We start from the raw sequence: 16,207 nt of genomic DNA, 5'->3' as shown, positions 1-16,207 counted from the left end.
GGGCCAAACATATTCAAACCACCACAGGGTGGAAAGGTGAGTCAATGGATAAAGCATTTGCTGCTCTTACAGAGGGCCCAGATTCCGTTCTTAGCACTACAGTATGACTCACAGCCACCTGTAACTCCAGATCTAGGTAAGCTGACACTCTTGTAGCCTCCACGGGCACTGCGTGTGGTATACAGACATATATGCAGGCAAAACACTCATCATATAAAATAAAAATAAGTCTAAAAGGGAAGTCTCTGCTGTGAGTCTTGTTTTGTGGCCTGGAGTTGCCACAGGCAGCCGGGGCACATCACATACTGACTCACTCATAAGCAGCTCTCCGTCCATCTGCTCCGAGAGACCAGGCCCCTCCCACGGAGGCCAACTGCTGAAGCCAGCAGCAACAGCTCAACTCTTATTTACAATCATCTCCTCCTACAACTGATGCCTATGACGTGAACCTCATATCACATGCCACTTACCACATGACCTGCCAACACCTAAAGTGGTACACACCTGTTCAGTGCGTCCGCACAAGGTCAGATCCTGCTGAAGATCACAAAACACACATAAGCTCTAGGCTTACTTCTGACAGATCAGAACTTCTACAATGTGACTGCATGGGGGGGACACACACAAGTACTTTAACCATTATCTGGGTTAACAATTTGTTTTAAATGTGACATTATAGACACGTTAAGTCCCCAGTGTGTCACTGAGCCACAGGCTTGTGGCAATAACAAAGATAAAAACCAGACTTACCCAGTATTTTCATTTGCCAGGCACCACTTGCAAAACCTCACAGACAGGAACTCTCCTAATGCTCACAATATCAAATTCCGTAACTCTTTCCACTTCGTCAATACAGAAACAGATACAGAAACAGAGAAGGAAAACAGTTTACACTTGTACCAGACCCTCTGCTCAGATCCATCAAACTACCTCCAGAGTACCCCGGGCATCCCTCATCTGTGACCCCACGTCTAAGTCTGGGTAAAGAATCCTGCTGGAGGGACTGAAGGAGGAAGATGGAATGCAAATATAACTGAGTCGGCACGCCACGCAGCACTAATGCTCACCTGCTCAGCACCCGTGGGGCCACTTCCTATGACAACCCCCCACACACCTTTCCCAGCTGAAGGGGGGCAGTAGAAGAGATTCCACTTCCGGCATCAGAACACCAAGACCTGGAGAGATTACAGGTAGTGATCATGGGGACGAGATTAGACAGCTGGTCACTCACTTCCCTTTGGCCACCCTGCTCCATCACTCCCTTTGACCCAGAAAGAGGATCCCCACATGGGACAAGTCTCTGCAGAGATCATAGACACGCACATCCTAACACTGCAACCAGCATTCTCAGGCTTGAAACTTAGGAAAAGCTGCTGTTCCGATCCACTCACTAACTCACAGACGGACAGTAAAGCCCACCGGAAGCCTGGGAAGACTACTTGGTCTTCCTTTCACAAAACACAGACCACCGTCGACTGCAATCTTTCTCCCTCAAGCCCCTGAGAATAGGTGACCTGACCTGCCTGCATCTTCCCCAAGCTGCAGACAGAGGCTGGTGATCCTGGCCTCATTCTCCCCAAGTCTGCCAAGTAAACGCCCTGCTCAGAAGCCCTGGATTCCCATATAGACGTCTATTCACAGAAAGAATTCTCTGCCCTGTCTCCAAGAACACCCAGCCTTTGCCTTCAGCACCACTTTTACCAGACCTGCTTCCTTCCTTCCTCCAGCCTTCAGGCCCTGCTGCACCCAGTTCAGCTTACTGCACATGCTCCCTTCCTTAGGTACCTGCCCCGGAGTCTAAGGCTCTCGTCAGTATTGCTAGACACCTGTTCATGCACTTGGGGTCATCCATGAGATGATACATTCTGCAGGGGAGGGAGGTCAAGGGCCTTCTTTTATACACAAAAGCCCTTCCCATAGCCTAGAAACTACAAAACAAGTGGGAAGCAAGAAGACAATAAGTAAGACTGGCAGCTTCCAGATGTTTCTAAAAGCAGAGACCCTGAACAAGGGAACCCTTGGCAGAGCCTAATATATATTCCTAACAGAACAGAGCAGTACTCAGTATGGCTCATGGATGGTACTGGAAACTTTCTTATACTCACAGCCTCAGCGCTTCAAGGTGTCTCCTACCAAACAGTGACAAGAGGCAGGCTGACAGACGGAGGGAAGCATGGATAGACAGACAGATAAAATCTGATATGCCTAGGCTCTACTCTAAAGCGTGGGCTCCGGTGCAAGAGGCCAACACAGGTGACCAGTTCGACTTAGTCTCATGAGAAGCTTTTTCTACGTGGCAAGCTGGAGGCAGGAGAGTTTTATGAGACTTGACCACTTCCCACAGAATCAGGGTGGCTGACACTACTCTGTTCCCTCTCCCTGAGTCCATAAAACAGAGCAGGCCTCTAACAAGATGTATACCTACCATTGTTTTATCAGAAATGAAGAGAACATGGATGTAGAGGCATTCACACTAAGCCCCTAAACATTGAGTTCCCCCAGATCTAACTATTGTTTTCAGGAAAGGGGGTGTAAAACCCCAAGTTAGAGTTTTGTTTAATTTCTCCCTTCTTTCTGGATTCAGTCCCCCTAAAGCTAGACACCTGGGTGGACTTTGACTCGGGGTCTGTGTGCCTCCAATGTGTTATCTTTGGAAAAAGTTTTTCCCCTGAGACCAGAGACTCAGAAAAGAATCCCTGCTTGAACTTTGACCTGTGACTAAGCACCAAGGAGTCAGGAGTGTCAGTTAGAGAGGTTTTTGCTGTGTCACGGGAAGAAAGCTACATAGATCCTCCTGCCAAAGTCAGGCCCAATCTCTGACTCAGCACCAAATTTAGACTTCATGTTCTAGGACTATCCAAAAGCCCCATCTGGCAACAGGTGCTCAGAACCCAAACGCTAAATGCATCAGTGATGGGATGCAAAGGGGAGGGGTATCCCAGGCTCAGGACCCAGAAATCTCAATGGGGACTTTCACAGGAAGGCCTGCGGGAGAGAACAAATGCAGCCTTTATGAAGAACCGGTCAAGGACTCCAGCGCTTGCCAGCCTCAGAGCAGCTGGTGGCCTGACATAGCAGTGGAACTCTCAAGACTGGCCTACTTTGCCCAACTGTAGAACACAAATATCAACCACATGGGCCGGTTAAGGATTGGGTTCAATGCCTGGGAATAAAGCTGGAGCGCAGCTTAGCACACTGGGGTATCCTGTTACTTGCCCATGCTTGCGGCTAAGCCAGGCCCACATGAGGAAAAAGCAGCCCAGACTTCCAGACACCCAGACACCCCAGCCAAGCTACTCCAAGTATGAAAGGGGATCCTAGCTCCAGATCTGCTTCTTTGTGTCCTTGGACTGCTAGTTTCCCTGTGTAAAATGAAAACCTGGACTAGTCTCTGAGATTCTTTCCCATCCTGTCTTCAGCAGTTGAAGCTCCTTAAGAGAAAGTGTTAAGAGGTAGAGAGAAGGCGCAGGAGTTAAAACCACTGAATGATGTTCCAATAGGCCCAGGTTCGATTCCCGGCATCCACATGGCAGATCACAACCCTCTGTAATGCTGGTGGAGGGGATCCTGGGTCTGTGAGGGCAGCAGGCACACATGTGATGCATGGAGATGCGTGCAGACAAAAGACCCAAACACATTAAGTAAGTAAATAAACAAATAGACAATAAGTACTTCAAATGAAAATCAAGCCATGAAAACACGTCTGGTCAGGAAAGAAAATAAAATGGAGGTGAGCTGGAAAGAGCAAAGATGGTTGCAACTCCTGAAAATGTCAGCGGGCTGCTTCCAGAATATTATAAAATTTTAACAAATTACACAACATCCGGACAGGGAGCTGGCCAGACGCCTCAGCAGGTGGGGGGGCTTGCCTCCGGGTCTGCTGACCAAAGTTTTATTCCTCAAATCCACGTGGTGGAAGGAGAGAAGGGACTCCTGCTGACCTCTGACCTCTCCACAGACACAATCCCGCCCACCCCCACATACAGAAGCACAAACCAAACTGTGCTGCTTTCAATTTCTCTGCTGCACTGTCATTTTTAAAAATGTCTAGACAGATTTCAACATGCACGTGGAAAACGTTTTGTCAACAGTCGAAAAAAAGACAGGTTTATTTATTACATGCAGATATGTAAATTGAGAGAGACCACTACACCTATAAAAACCCAGACATAGGGCTGGAGAGTCAGCTCACTGGCTAAGAACAAACACTAGCTGTTCTTGCAGTGGACCCAGGTTCCGTTCCCAGCACCCACATAACAGCATACAATTATCTATAACTCCAAGTTCCAGGGGGTGTGACACCTTTTTTCTGACCTCTATGGGAAACAGGCACACTTGTAGTTAAAAATCATATACACAGGCAAAAACATTTATACACATAAAGTAAATAAATCTTAAGAAAAACAGACACTACACACCTTTGTTTAGTGATATGCAGGGTGCAGCTGGAGGGGGCCGGGGGAGTGGTTGCTCTGTCATGGAAAGCCACATAGAGGTTCCTCCTGCCAAAGTCAGACCCATTCACGGGCAATTGTCCCCACGGTACAGCCTCCTACACACGCAGCTCTCAGGGGCTGGTTAATGTGTCAACCGGATAATGGTCCTCTTATGCAATGTAGGGCTGGGCTGGCTAGTGACAGATTTTTGTTGTGTTCTGTTTTTGTTTGAAGCTCAAGAGGAATCTTTCAGAAATAAATAATAAATAAAGGGGTAGCTGGGAGTGGGTTCTCATTAGGCACATTGGGTCATTTGTCATTTTTCAAATGGTTCGCCTCAAAAGGAGACTTACAAACACACACAGAGGAAGCAAGTACACATAAAGCTCCACACACAGCAGCCTCTGGGACCAGCCAGGACTCACCCCAATAAAGCTCTGGGGCAGCTCTTCTCTCTCCAGGCATGGTGCTGGGGAGGAGGATCTAAGCGGAGCACGATGCTCCAATGCCATGAGTTCCGGGACCGGCCTACATGACATCAGTTACATGTAACAGCAACACCTTGTTAAAATCTGCATTTAAACAAATTACCTGGAGATGCAAGGACAACTGACAACTGAGTATCAGCTTGGCACAGACCGCTAACACACCTAGAGCAGGGCACTCCGAGTGGGCTGAGTCCCATCACGAACCATGCTGGCTGCTGTGGGGGTGACCTTTGTGGGCCCAGCACTTAGCGGAGCCAAGATAGTAGAAGCAGGGACTAAGCACATACTGACAAGTGATGGCAGGGACAGACACACAGACAGATAAAGCTGTGACTGTATTTGTAAGGATTACCCCCTAACTAAAGGCTGCAAGACCTCACACAAACAGGCAATATTGGGATCAGCTCTAGAAATTTTTTAGGTATTTTTTGAATGAAGGATATGCTAGCTAGGATTTGTCTTAAAATACTTCAGCTCATGGGAAGAACAACGTTATCAACCAGCCAAACCCTCCACAGCTCCCATGGACTAGAACACCAACCATCGAGCACCCATTGAGAGGCCCATGGCTCCAGTTGCCTATGCAGCGGAGAATAGCAGTGTCTGGCATCAATGTGAGAAGAGGCCTTTGGTCCAGGGAGGGTGCGTTTTCCCAATGTAGGGGAATGCCAAGGCACGGAGGTGGAGAGGGGCATTGGGAGCAAGTGCACCTTCATGGAGACAAGTGGAGGGGGAAATGGGGAGGGAGCAGGGTGGGCGATGGGATAACATTTCAAATGTAAACACATGGAGTATCTAATAGAAAAAGAAAGAAAAGTACTTGAGGATTCTGCGGTTGCTGGAAGAGGTTGCTCCTTTTATAATCCAGTCATTTCCACAGGCTTGAAAAGACAAATCACTTAAAAGGCAGGAGAGAAGGAAGAAAAGGCTTTGATTAATCTGAGTTCTCCTCCCCCCCCCCCACCCAGTGCCTTCCCTGGGCTCCCTGCACTCATCTCTCTCAGCCAAAGAGCGCTGGACTCACCATCTCCACAGTGTCCCCTGAGAACAAAGGGCATGGCGATGCCTCCTTATGACCAAAGCCTCAGGAACCTAATCCACCAAAGTGCCACAGCCACAGCCTCCTCGCTGACGGACACCCCAGGTTGTCTCCTCGTTGGTAGACACCCTAGACTGGCCCCTCAGCTTCTGTCATGCCAACCCCATTCATGGCCTATGACACTTTTGAGTCCACATATAGCCCAAGGCTCTTACTCCTCTTAAGGGCAAGCCAATCCCAGCAGACAGAGTGACAACAGCTCTCATCAAAGCCCTCAGAGAACACTACTGATCCCTTTCACAGATGGGAAGAGGAAGTCCTGAAGGTTAGGCAGCTGCTAGAGTCACAAAGTTCAGGGTGGAAACACTTAAGATGTAAACCTAAATTGCCAGGCCCTCAAGAGCATGCTCATGGCATTCAACTGCCTCTGATCCTAGAGCCTTGCTCTCTGCTCCAATCCCACCTACAACATCCAAGCCACCTGGGCCATCCATTCATTCATTCATTCATCCACATCACCCATCCTCCATGACATCTCAGAACAAAGACCATCTTCTCTGTTCTCCAGACCAGCTGTGTCCAAGGCCCAGCAAAAAACTTGTTCTTGAATCACAATTACCAGGTCTGCCTAGACCCGCAGCAGCCAAGCCACCAGAGCAGTCCCCCCCATATCCTCCCAAGGCATCCTTAGAAGCCCTGACTTCTATGGCCCAAGGCCTAGTCCTGCTGCTTCGATCCTCAAGAAAAGCATCTCAAACGTCCATGAAATCAGACTTCATTCTGGTTAAGCTCCAACGGGTCCAGCAAGAACATAAACCTAAAATCTGACAGCTATAACCCCAGAACCACATGTGTCTAGTTCAGCTGGCATCAGAAGCTAAAGTAAGGGAAATGTTTATGGCTCAGGTGCTCCAATCAGAGAGCCAGAGGAAATGAGAATAAGTCATACGTGCTGTGTTCCAGTACCGTGTCTAAAGCTGAAGTTTCCCATCTATATTCTAGTGAACACAAATGCATCAAGATGTCCCACAGAAAAGGACTTTGTGGTCACATCAGTCTATGAAGCCATGCTAGCAAAGCTGGCCCACAATTGCTCTCCAGAGCCTAATGATATGAAATCAGGCCTGCTCAAAGCAGCACTATCTGAATGCACTGGACCACAGAGCCGGGCCAAGGCAAAAACAGCATCTATCCGCATCCCATCAAACCAGTGCTCAGAACATGTTTCCTGGGGAAAATGCTGACCCAGACCTTTTGAAAGAACATTCTGATAGAGCTGGTATGCTGGACGAGAAATGAGAAAGCAAACCAAGCCTGAGCAGTCTATGAAACAGAAATGGCCCAGCACACTCCAAGGCCTTTGTGGTGAAGCTATTAACACCACAAAGGAGGGGGAAAGATTGCTGGCCCTGAGTTTTCTGCTGGGATGGGATGGTTGAGGTCTGCCCCAAAGGAGTCAGTCACAGACAAGTTCTGAAATGAACTCCTTTGCAATCCAAAGGAGCTGCCCTGCATCTTAGCAACATGCATGTGGAGGTCTCTGTGTGTGTGAACAGGTGTGTGTGGATATATACATGTGTATATATGCATGTGAATGTGTATCATACTTACATTTTAGACAAAGGGAAATTGTTAGCACTAGGCCTCTACCCAGCCCCAAACTAAAGTGTTACGGACAGAAAGCAATGGCAGTTCTTTTAAACCTTGCATCCGGAACTACTGCAGATCCAAAGAAGAGAGCATAGAGTGACAGATGAAGAGACTCCACAGCCTCCTCTGGCCTCTGCACATGTGTGAAAATACATATATATGTATGTATGTATGTGTATATATATATATGTATGTATGCATGTATATGTATACACACACACACACACACACACACACACACACGAGGAAAAGATACACTGAGTTCAACTATAACAGATATCTAAACTAGTTATGTTCATGCAGACAGAAAAGGGAATAGTGGTTGTCAGGGGCTGAGGGGAGCAGACCACTGTTCAGTGAACATCTTCTACAAGATGGCCAAGTTCTGGAGACCGGTGATGATATGGGTAGTCCAACAGTCTATAAATACTAAGTGCCACCAAAGGGCACACTTAAAATGCTCAGACTAGCTCTTTTCACATCTTCTGCCTTGTTGGAGTGAAAACAAAGTGGCTCAAGGTAAGTCTTATGGTACATGAGTCTTACTACAGTTAAAAAAATAAAACAACTCAGAGCACACAAGCTCTGACCCCCGAGGCTGACCTGAACGCGTGTCACCATCCTCCCCAGGATGAAGGCTGGATAGTCTACACAGGATTTCCAAATACTTGTTCAGGTAAAAACATTTGTGGAATTACACCTCAAAAACATCAACTGAGGCACAGGACAAAGATTTACAACTTGTCCTAGGAAAATAATGGAGGGAAAAAAAATCCAGTTATCTCTAGTCCTATCCCATTGAAGATTCCCTGCTAAACACACCAGGCAGCCCCAGCTTCAGCTAGCTACGTAGCTCAGGGTTCCTGCTCTCTAATGCCCACATCTTTCCAGGAAATCACTGCATAGCTTCCCTCCCACTGGAGCTTGCAGAAGGTGCAGGTGATTCTTCTGAAGTAGGGGTAAAACACACACACAAACACACACACACACACACACACACACACACAGGGGGGGCACACAATGAGACAAAATACTTCTCTTACTATACTCCCTTTCTCAGGAAGCGGAGGGAGAGTATTCAAAACACCCCACATTAACATTAAAGCGAGTAACAACCATGGCACAGATCTGGAACTGTCCCCAGAAATCCACTCCAACACAACTACCACACCCCCTGGGACAAAAAGCCATCTGGGGAGTGCTCAGAACCCCACAGGACTGAGAAACCCCCCATCCAATGCTTCACCAATTCTGTTTGCTGTTGAGCGAGGGCCAGGAAGCCAAGAGGCTCAGCCAAGGTCAGGCTGGCACTTAGAAACAGATCCCACATGGGGGCTCCTTCAAGGACAATTGGCTGATATTAGAGTCTGAGAAGGAGAGGCTGCCTCACAGGGTGCAGAGCAGCCAGCCCTCCACAGCTGGTACCTGCTGGCTGACCTTGAAGACTTCAGACCAATGTCATAGCGCCAGCTTCCATCACAGTGAGATGCATCTGAGAGATGCTCAGAAGCATGGACCATGTGGCGGAGCAGAGTCGCCTCCAGATTACACAGTGCTGGTAACATAGCCACAGAGCCAGTAATGCTGATACCTGTTTACAGTGCTCACAAGGAGCTGCAACAAACCTTCAGCAATCTGTCTGTTCCAGGTCCCTACTGTCGTTATTATGTGACATGGTTCAACACACTAACCAAATGCCCTTCCTTTGTGCTCACCATTGATTATCAAGCAGCACTCTGAAGCAGTGAGTATTTTATAATGGCTGCATTAGGGCCAAGCTCCCGGGTAAGGAGAATAAGACCCATGATAGCACAGGAGAGAAGAGAGCTTCCAAAATGGCAGGCAGGGCTTACTCACCCATTAGGCTGGACTTCCCAGCAGGCTTGCTGACAGTGTGGCTGATAAGAAGCCTGCTGGGAAACGCGTGAACTGCTAAAATTGTCCAAGTATGCCATCGTTACAAAAAAGGAACAGTCTTTGCTTCGTTATAAAATTTCCATAAAAACTCCCAACTGCACGTATTATAGAAGAAAGCTTTAAAAAAAAAAAAAATCCCATTTTGTGAATCCTAAAGTTATCTTCAACACTAAACTCAGAAGTCATCTCAGTTCCAAACATCCAGTTCTCCTTCTAAGCATTGAGCTATTAAGATCTATCCAAAAAGAGAAGACTGTGGCAAGGACAGGGCTCCATTTCCCCAGAACAACACTGATGGAAGGGGCAGTCTGGGAGGGATGAAGAGAAAGAGGAAAGACATTTGCCAGGCTGGGGCATTTCTGCAACTTTTTTTTTTTTTTTTTTTTTTTTTTTTTTGAGGTTTCTTCTTGTTTTCCAGCATTTTCTTGTCCATCACTGTTCCTGGGCCAGGAGCCAGGGGACTCAAGAAGGTGTAGCAAGCAGGGTGAGGTGGGGAGGTGGGTAAGAGAGATGTTAATCTAAGCATTAACATCCTAGAGACCCTGGCTATGGCCCAGAATACAAAGCCCTCTAGGGGAAGGCTAGATAGTCAGGCAGCATGGATGGACAAGGCCAGAAACTCCAGGCCACCTGACATTAGGGGTACGTGTATTTAGGACTCTACAAGTTTTGGTGACCACCAGCTTTTCCAACACCAGCAGTTGTCAGTAATAACTTAACACAGCAAGATGCATGTGTGGAGAAGCTAACTGTCTTGCTAAGGGCCTGACCATCAATAGCCCACTCCAGCGATGAGCTGGTCTACTCATTTGATCAAGGGCAGTGCCGAGCATAATGTCTCTCTCCTTACACTATCCACCCAGCCCATCTTACCTTGGAGAAACTGCTTCTATAAAAACTGCCTTGTACTGGAACAGATCACTAATGATGGGGACAAAGCCAAACCAACCCTGGCCTTCTAACTCGGCCACAGACACTCTGCCTCAAATGGATACATGCTCCTGGTCATGACACTGAAAATCTCTCCAGAAGATTTTTCTGCCCTAGCTGACTAAAGAGAGCTACCTTCCTTCCCCGCCCAGGATCAGTGAACATCAAGCCTACAGAGACCTAAGGCTACATTTCAGACCTACGGGAAAGCTCACAAGATTCAGGAGTCAAGGGTCAAGGTTTTAGAAGGTAGCTATATGTCATTTCACACTGGGATAACGGCCTTAAACATGCATGTATAGGTGACTGAACACTACATGATCATCATGGAGTATACTTACAGAAATGTCACTAGGTTAATATAATCTTATGAAACCACTGCCAGACATGTAGCCTGGAAGAAATATTATTATGGCTGTATTATATATCAATAAGTTGTCCTTTTTGCCTAAGACGATTTGAGCTAAGTTGTCATGGTCCCCGAACGGAGGGAACTACAACCTGCCCCTGTCAGGAACCTCTTCTCAACCATGGTCTTCAGGTTCCTCTGCAGCAAATAACCCAACTCTGAAAGGCAAATGCTGGCTTGAGCTATACTCTGTCTCTTCCCCTACTGATCCCCCAGACTACACCAGGTGAAAGGGGCTGGTGCTCAAAAGCAGCAGAGGAAACAACAGACTCTGGCAATCACCAGGGAATAATAAATACCTAACATCTGGCAACACAGGTCCACCCACACTAGTCTCTGGAAGAGCCTGGCAGGGTTAGTCCCTTTTAAATAAAAAGAGAGAAAGACAGGGGGTCTAGGTGAACATGCGGGCTCACACCTGCAATCTCAGCATTCATTGGGAAGGCTTAAGAAGGATTTCCACAAGTCTGAAACCTGCTTGGGCTACAGAGAAATATCCCATTTCCAAAAACAAAAAATGCTTCCAGCCTCACCTTCTACAACACCTATATTTCAGGGAACATCCAAACCTCTCCCTGGACCCCAGAGGCCTCCTTGCCTCACACCCTTGGTAATTCTTTGTTCCAGCAGCCTGTACCCTCTACAGGCTTTTTATTTGCTGCATGTTTGCTGTCCTCCCTATATCCCTCTCTGCATTCCAAGCCTCGAGTCCCCAGGGGGCTGGAGAAATGGCTCAGTGGTTAAAAGAACCTGTTGCTCTTGCAGAGACCCCAGGTTCAATTCCCAGCATCCAATTAGCTCACAGCCATCTGTAATTAAGTTCCAGGGAATTTGATGCTTTCGTTTGACCTCCACATGCACCTACAAAATGCAGGCTAAACATATATACACATAAAATACATCTTTAAAAATCAGGTGTGATGGCACACGCCTTTGATCTCTGCACCTGGGAGGCAGAGGCGGGTGGATCTCTGTGAGTTTGAGGACAGCATGGTCCACAGCGTGAGTTTCAGGACAGCCAGGGCTATTACACAGAGAAGCCCTGTCTATGGATGGATGGATGGACGGATAGATGGATGGATGGATGGATGGATGGATGGATGGATGGATGGCAGGTTCCCTTTTAGCTTCAGCTCAAGTGCCAGTCTCTCCTCCAGGTTTCCCTCCACTTCTTCAGCAGATGATCCTGTGACATGTTCTTCCTGTCAGTAACAGCATCTCTCTCCACGAAGTAAAGAAAAGGCACAGGACGAAGGAATGGACAGAAAGGGATAAGACAATTTCAAGTACATGGGTGGTGAGATCCAGCAGGAAGACAATTCTGTCTTCTAAGACAAGCCTGGCACAAAATAATTTAAGAAGCCCTCAATAGGGCTGGAGAGATGGCTCAGTGGTTAAGAGCACTGGCTGCTCTTCCAGGGGTCCTGAGTTCAATTCCCAGCAACCACATGGTGACTCACAACCATCTGTAATGGGATCCAATGGCCTCTTCTGGTATGTCTGAAGGGAGAGACAGTGTATTCACATATAATAAATAAATAAATTAAAAAAAAAAATAAACCAGAAGAAGCCCTTGATATTTAGATGGCAATTAGAGCCACACTAGGTCCAGAAGAGAGCAGTGGAGAGACAGTACACAGTTTGTAAGAAAGCAAAATACCTGCTCTTGTATCTTTCATTCAACAGCTCCATCTCCCTGAAAGTGTCCCATTGCCTTAACAAGGCCTTAAGACAGACTCCTGGCTGCTTCACTCCAGCCCACTAAGCCAAGCTCCCGGAGCTGGGCATCTCATCCTTCCCTAAAGACATTCCCTCCCCTGACCCCAGGACTGAGGCAGGAGGCAGGGCACCCTGAACCCCACTATGCAGATGAAGACCCTGAGGGCCCTCAGAAGCAAAACTCAAGGATCTTCGTAAGAGAAATCAGAAATTGCAATTAAATTCACGAGAGAAACACCGAATCGATAACCAAATTCAACTCTAACACAATAAAAAGACACAGGAGACCCCATCACTCAGTCAAGGGTAACTCCCATCTCTCTCTGTCACCAGTTGGGGTGACCAGCTGGGTGATACTTCCTTCCCTACAATCCCATGTGTGAGCAAGATAGCAGAGACCAGTAATCTCTTGAACCATCGGTGAGAAGGCCTGGCCAGCAAACAGGAGGAACTACCCAAGGCAAGAAACAAGAGAGAGGCTCCTGGTGTCTCTCACCTTCCTGCCCTCTGACCTTCCTGGTGCCTGACACTGGCCCTGGGAACTCAATGTAATGAAGATGTTAAGGCACCCCTCTGTGACACTGGGGTGGCCACAAGCAACAGAAGGTGGCACATCAGGCCCAGGACAGGAGCCCCTGCTTCCCCCTAAGCCAAGCCTGTTTCTTCAGTCACAGTACTACAAAGACACACAGACAACCATTGACTCACAGCCCGTCCCACTGTTTACCAAAGCCTCCAGATGTTGTCTTGCCATATCAAGTGCTACCCAAATTTCCCCTAACCTAGTAAATAAAATGAACTTAGCCTCCTTGACAAGCATTTTTCTAAGGATTTCATGAGCCTCTCTGAAGCAGTAGAATTCTGAAGTGTGGGGAAATAGATTTAAAAAAAAAAAATCACAGCCCTAGGGATAAATCTCAACCTTATGGTATCCCATCCCTTGGAGGGCAAGAGATGAACCTTAAAGATCAGATCAGAGGTCCCACCTACAGGGCATGAAGGATGTCCTTAACACATGCCATCTGTCCTCTAGTTTCTGTAGTCTAGAGATTAACCCTAGGGCTGATACACACGCATCACCGTGAGGACTTCTTGGCTGCCCTCTAACTTCTGTGCTTCCTCAGACCGACTTCTAGAAGCAGATCTTTGATAAACGCCTTTCTCCAAAAATAAATTAGAAGTAGTTAGAATGGAAAAGGTATCTGGTGAGGTCCTTTATTCTCTTAGCTGCACGTGACAGCCTCTTCTAAGCAACTTCGAAAGGCTATTCAAGGAGACTACTGGCTTTGCCCTGGAATTCCAGTAAATCATACTTGCAGGGACAGCATGCAGGTGTGAGAGATGGGAATGCACAAACCAGAAGTCCAAGGGGAAGACACAAGGGCATCCCTGAAGTGCTCTGTGGTGGGGCTGCAGTTCAGCCTCTCTGTATGCCAGTTTCCTTCAGCTAGAGAAAACAGGGTTAAGATGGCCCACAGAGATGAGAACTGCTACTACACACACCTAATAAAACCACTCCCTTTATAAGTGTAGCTTTTAACAGTCCCATAAACGGGTCTCCTCAACCCCTGGCCCACACGTTGCTAAGGGCAGTCTTATTTTTCCAGCTCTCTTCACTCACTATACATGTGTCTTTACTGATTTTTATTATGTGTATTGATTCAACTTAAAACAAGGGCAAGACCGACACAAGACACACACTTGCTGTCTTCAGGCCCTAAATATGTTTTCAAAAAGCAATAGACCATAATTGAGAACTCCTGGCATTCTGTCCTTCCTGAGCATTTTAACCACTTGAAGCTACACTATTCTCTCTGGCAAAGCAGGAATACTAGATGGTTCACATGCTGTCAACAGTGATTAAACGTGATAAGGTAGAGTTCCTGCCACAACACACGCCATCCATGCCAGCCCTCATCCTTCCTTGTCGAAGAGGTTGGCTTCTTCTCTCCACAGCCCAGTCAGGACAAGCCTACCACAAGTCACAAACTCCCAGCAGAACCCCTCCCCCTACACACACTTACAAATCAGTCACTTCCAAGAGCAAGAACACAGGGGTTCCAAAGGGCACCACTCAGAGGACTCAGTCACCAGCTCTTCTCCACCGGGAACTCAGAACTCACAGGGAGGGGACTGAGCCACAGCAACCACTACTAAGATTTTCCCATGGTGCAACGCAACTTCCTCAACTTTTCCGGGCCCACAATTTCCAAAGAAACCGGGGAAGGCGTTGTGCATAATTCACAGCAAATCTGGGCGAGTTAGGAGACTGAGATCCAGGGGGCGAGAAGGAAACAACGGACACCGACACAAAGTGAAAAGGCACGAGTGATCTAAACGGGGAGGCAGGGATCAAAACTTATGGGATCTGCCCCTGGCCTAGATTCCCTTCTTGCTGATTGCAACCTCGGGCTCCCGAAGGGTTAGCCGACCGTGAGAAGCTTAGAAAAGAAGGGGCTGACCGACATCCTTCCGAGGTGTCCTCGGACCTCCGCCCCGCCACCGGACCCGGTGGCCTCCGGAGGACTGACTCTGCAGCAGTAGCGACAAGGAGAGGAAAGACGAAGCTTTCGGTGAGGGGGTTATTGTTCCCAGAAAACCGCAGGTCAGAGGCAGGAGGTGTGAATTCGGTTCCCGGCATCCGTCCCTCCCCCGGTAGGCTAAGAGAGGAGGTGTCACCCGCGCCATACAGGTAGAGCGGTGGCCGCGACCAGAGCCCAGTCCCCCACCCCCACACCTCCCCGGGTGAGCTGCAGAGAGAAGGGGTGGCCGGAGGGCAGGAGGGGCCGCGAGGGACTGCCACTCACCCGCGCCCTCTGTAGACTGCGGCGGCCCGACGACGCCGTTCAGGTAGAGAATGGGCAGCAGGTGAGGCTGAGTCTTCTCCAGGGCAGCGCGCAGGTCCTGGAAGTGGTCCTGCTCCTTGGCCAGGAGTAGCTGGAGCAGCAGCTCCGCCTTGGCGCCTCCCGCCTCCTCGTCCAGCTGCCGCCGCTCGCCGGGGCTCAGCGCTCCTGCTGCCTCCAGCAGCCCGAGCACGGCCTCCACCTCGGTCATGGCCTGGGCCAGGCTCTGCTGACACTGGGCGAGCAGCTCCCGGCGCTGCGGCTCCATGGTGGCGGCCCGCGCCGCCCCGCCCCGCCCCGCCGGACGGCGCCGGGGCTCCCTGAGGCCGGCGGGCTGCACGCCGAGCTGGGCGGCAGCCTAGGGCGCCGGGAGTCGCGAGGCGGCGGGGCCCATGGGCCGGGGCCTGCACGCCTCGGGGCCGGGACGATCGGGCAGCTCTCAACGGCCGCCTCCCGGGCTCCGGGGCGCAGCCATATTGGCTGCGGCGGCGGCGGCGGCAGCGGTGGCGGCGGCGGGACTGGAAGAGGAGGAGGAGACGGAGGAGGAGAAGAAGGAGGCGGAGGTGGGGACGGCGGCCGGGGCGCGCCCCGAGGCCTCGCAGCAGCCAGGCATGCCCCCTCCAGCTCCGCCTCCGCGCCCACCGCCCCGCCGCACACTGCGATCGCCGCGGGGGGGAAAGTAGCCGGCCGCCCGACGGCTCCGGCCCGGCTCACCCGGGCTCCCACACGGCCGCCTGCACAGCCGCGGCCCGCCCCTCTGGCCTCTCTCCTCCCGG

At 49.4% G+C, this 16,207-nt stretch overlaps 1 protein-coding gene across 2 annotated transcripts in view; it reads right to left on the bottom strand.

Annotated features, from left to right (window-relative positions):
* Positions 1 to 15,890, bottom strand: part of DLG5 (discs large MAGUK scaffold protein 5) — a 106,841-nt gene extending 90,951 nt beyond the window's left edge. For both annotated transcript variants that reach the window (XM_080926709.1, XM_080926710.1), the window contains exon 1: positions 15,396 to 15,890. In XM_080926709.1, coding sequence (XP_080782835.1) covers positions 15,396 to 15,699 — 304 coding nt within the window. In that variant the 5' untranslated portion in view covers positions 15,700 to 15,890. The remainder of the gene's footprint in view (positions 1 to 15,395) is intronic.
* Positions 15,891 to 16,207: the final 317 nt, after the last annotated feature.

The sequence above is a fragment of the Micromys minutus genome (assembly GCF_963924665.1).
Source record: "Micromys minutus genome assembly, chromosome: 12".
Taxonomy (NCBI): Eukaryota; Metazoa; Chordata; class Mammalia; order Rodentia; family Muridae; genus Micromys; species Micromys minutus.
The sequence above is the reverse complement of the archived record's forward strand: the minus strand, read 5'-3'. Positions and strand labels throughout refer to the sequence as shown.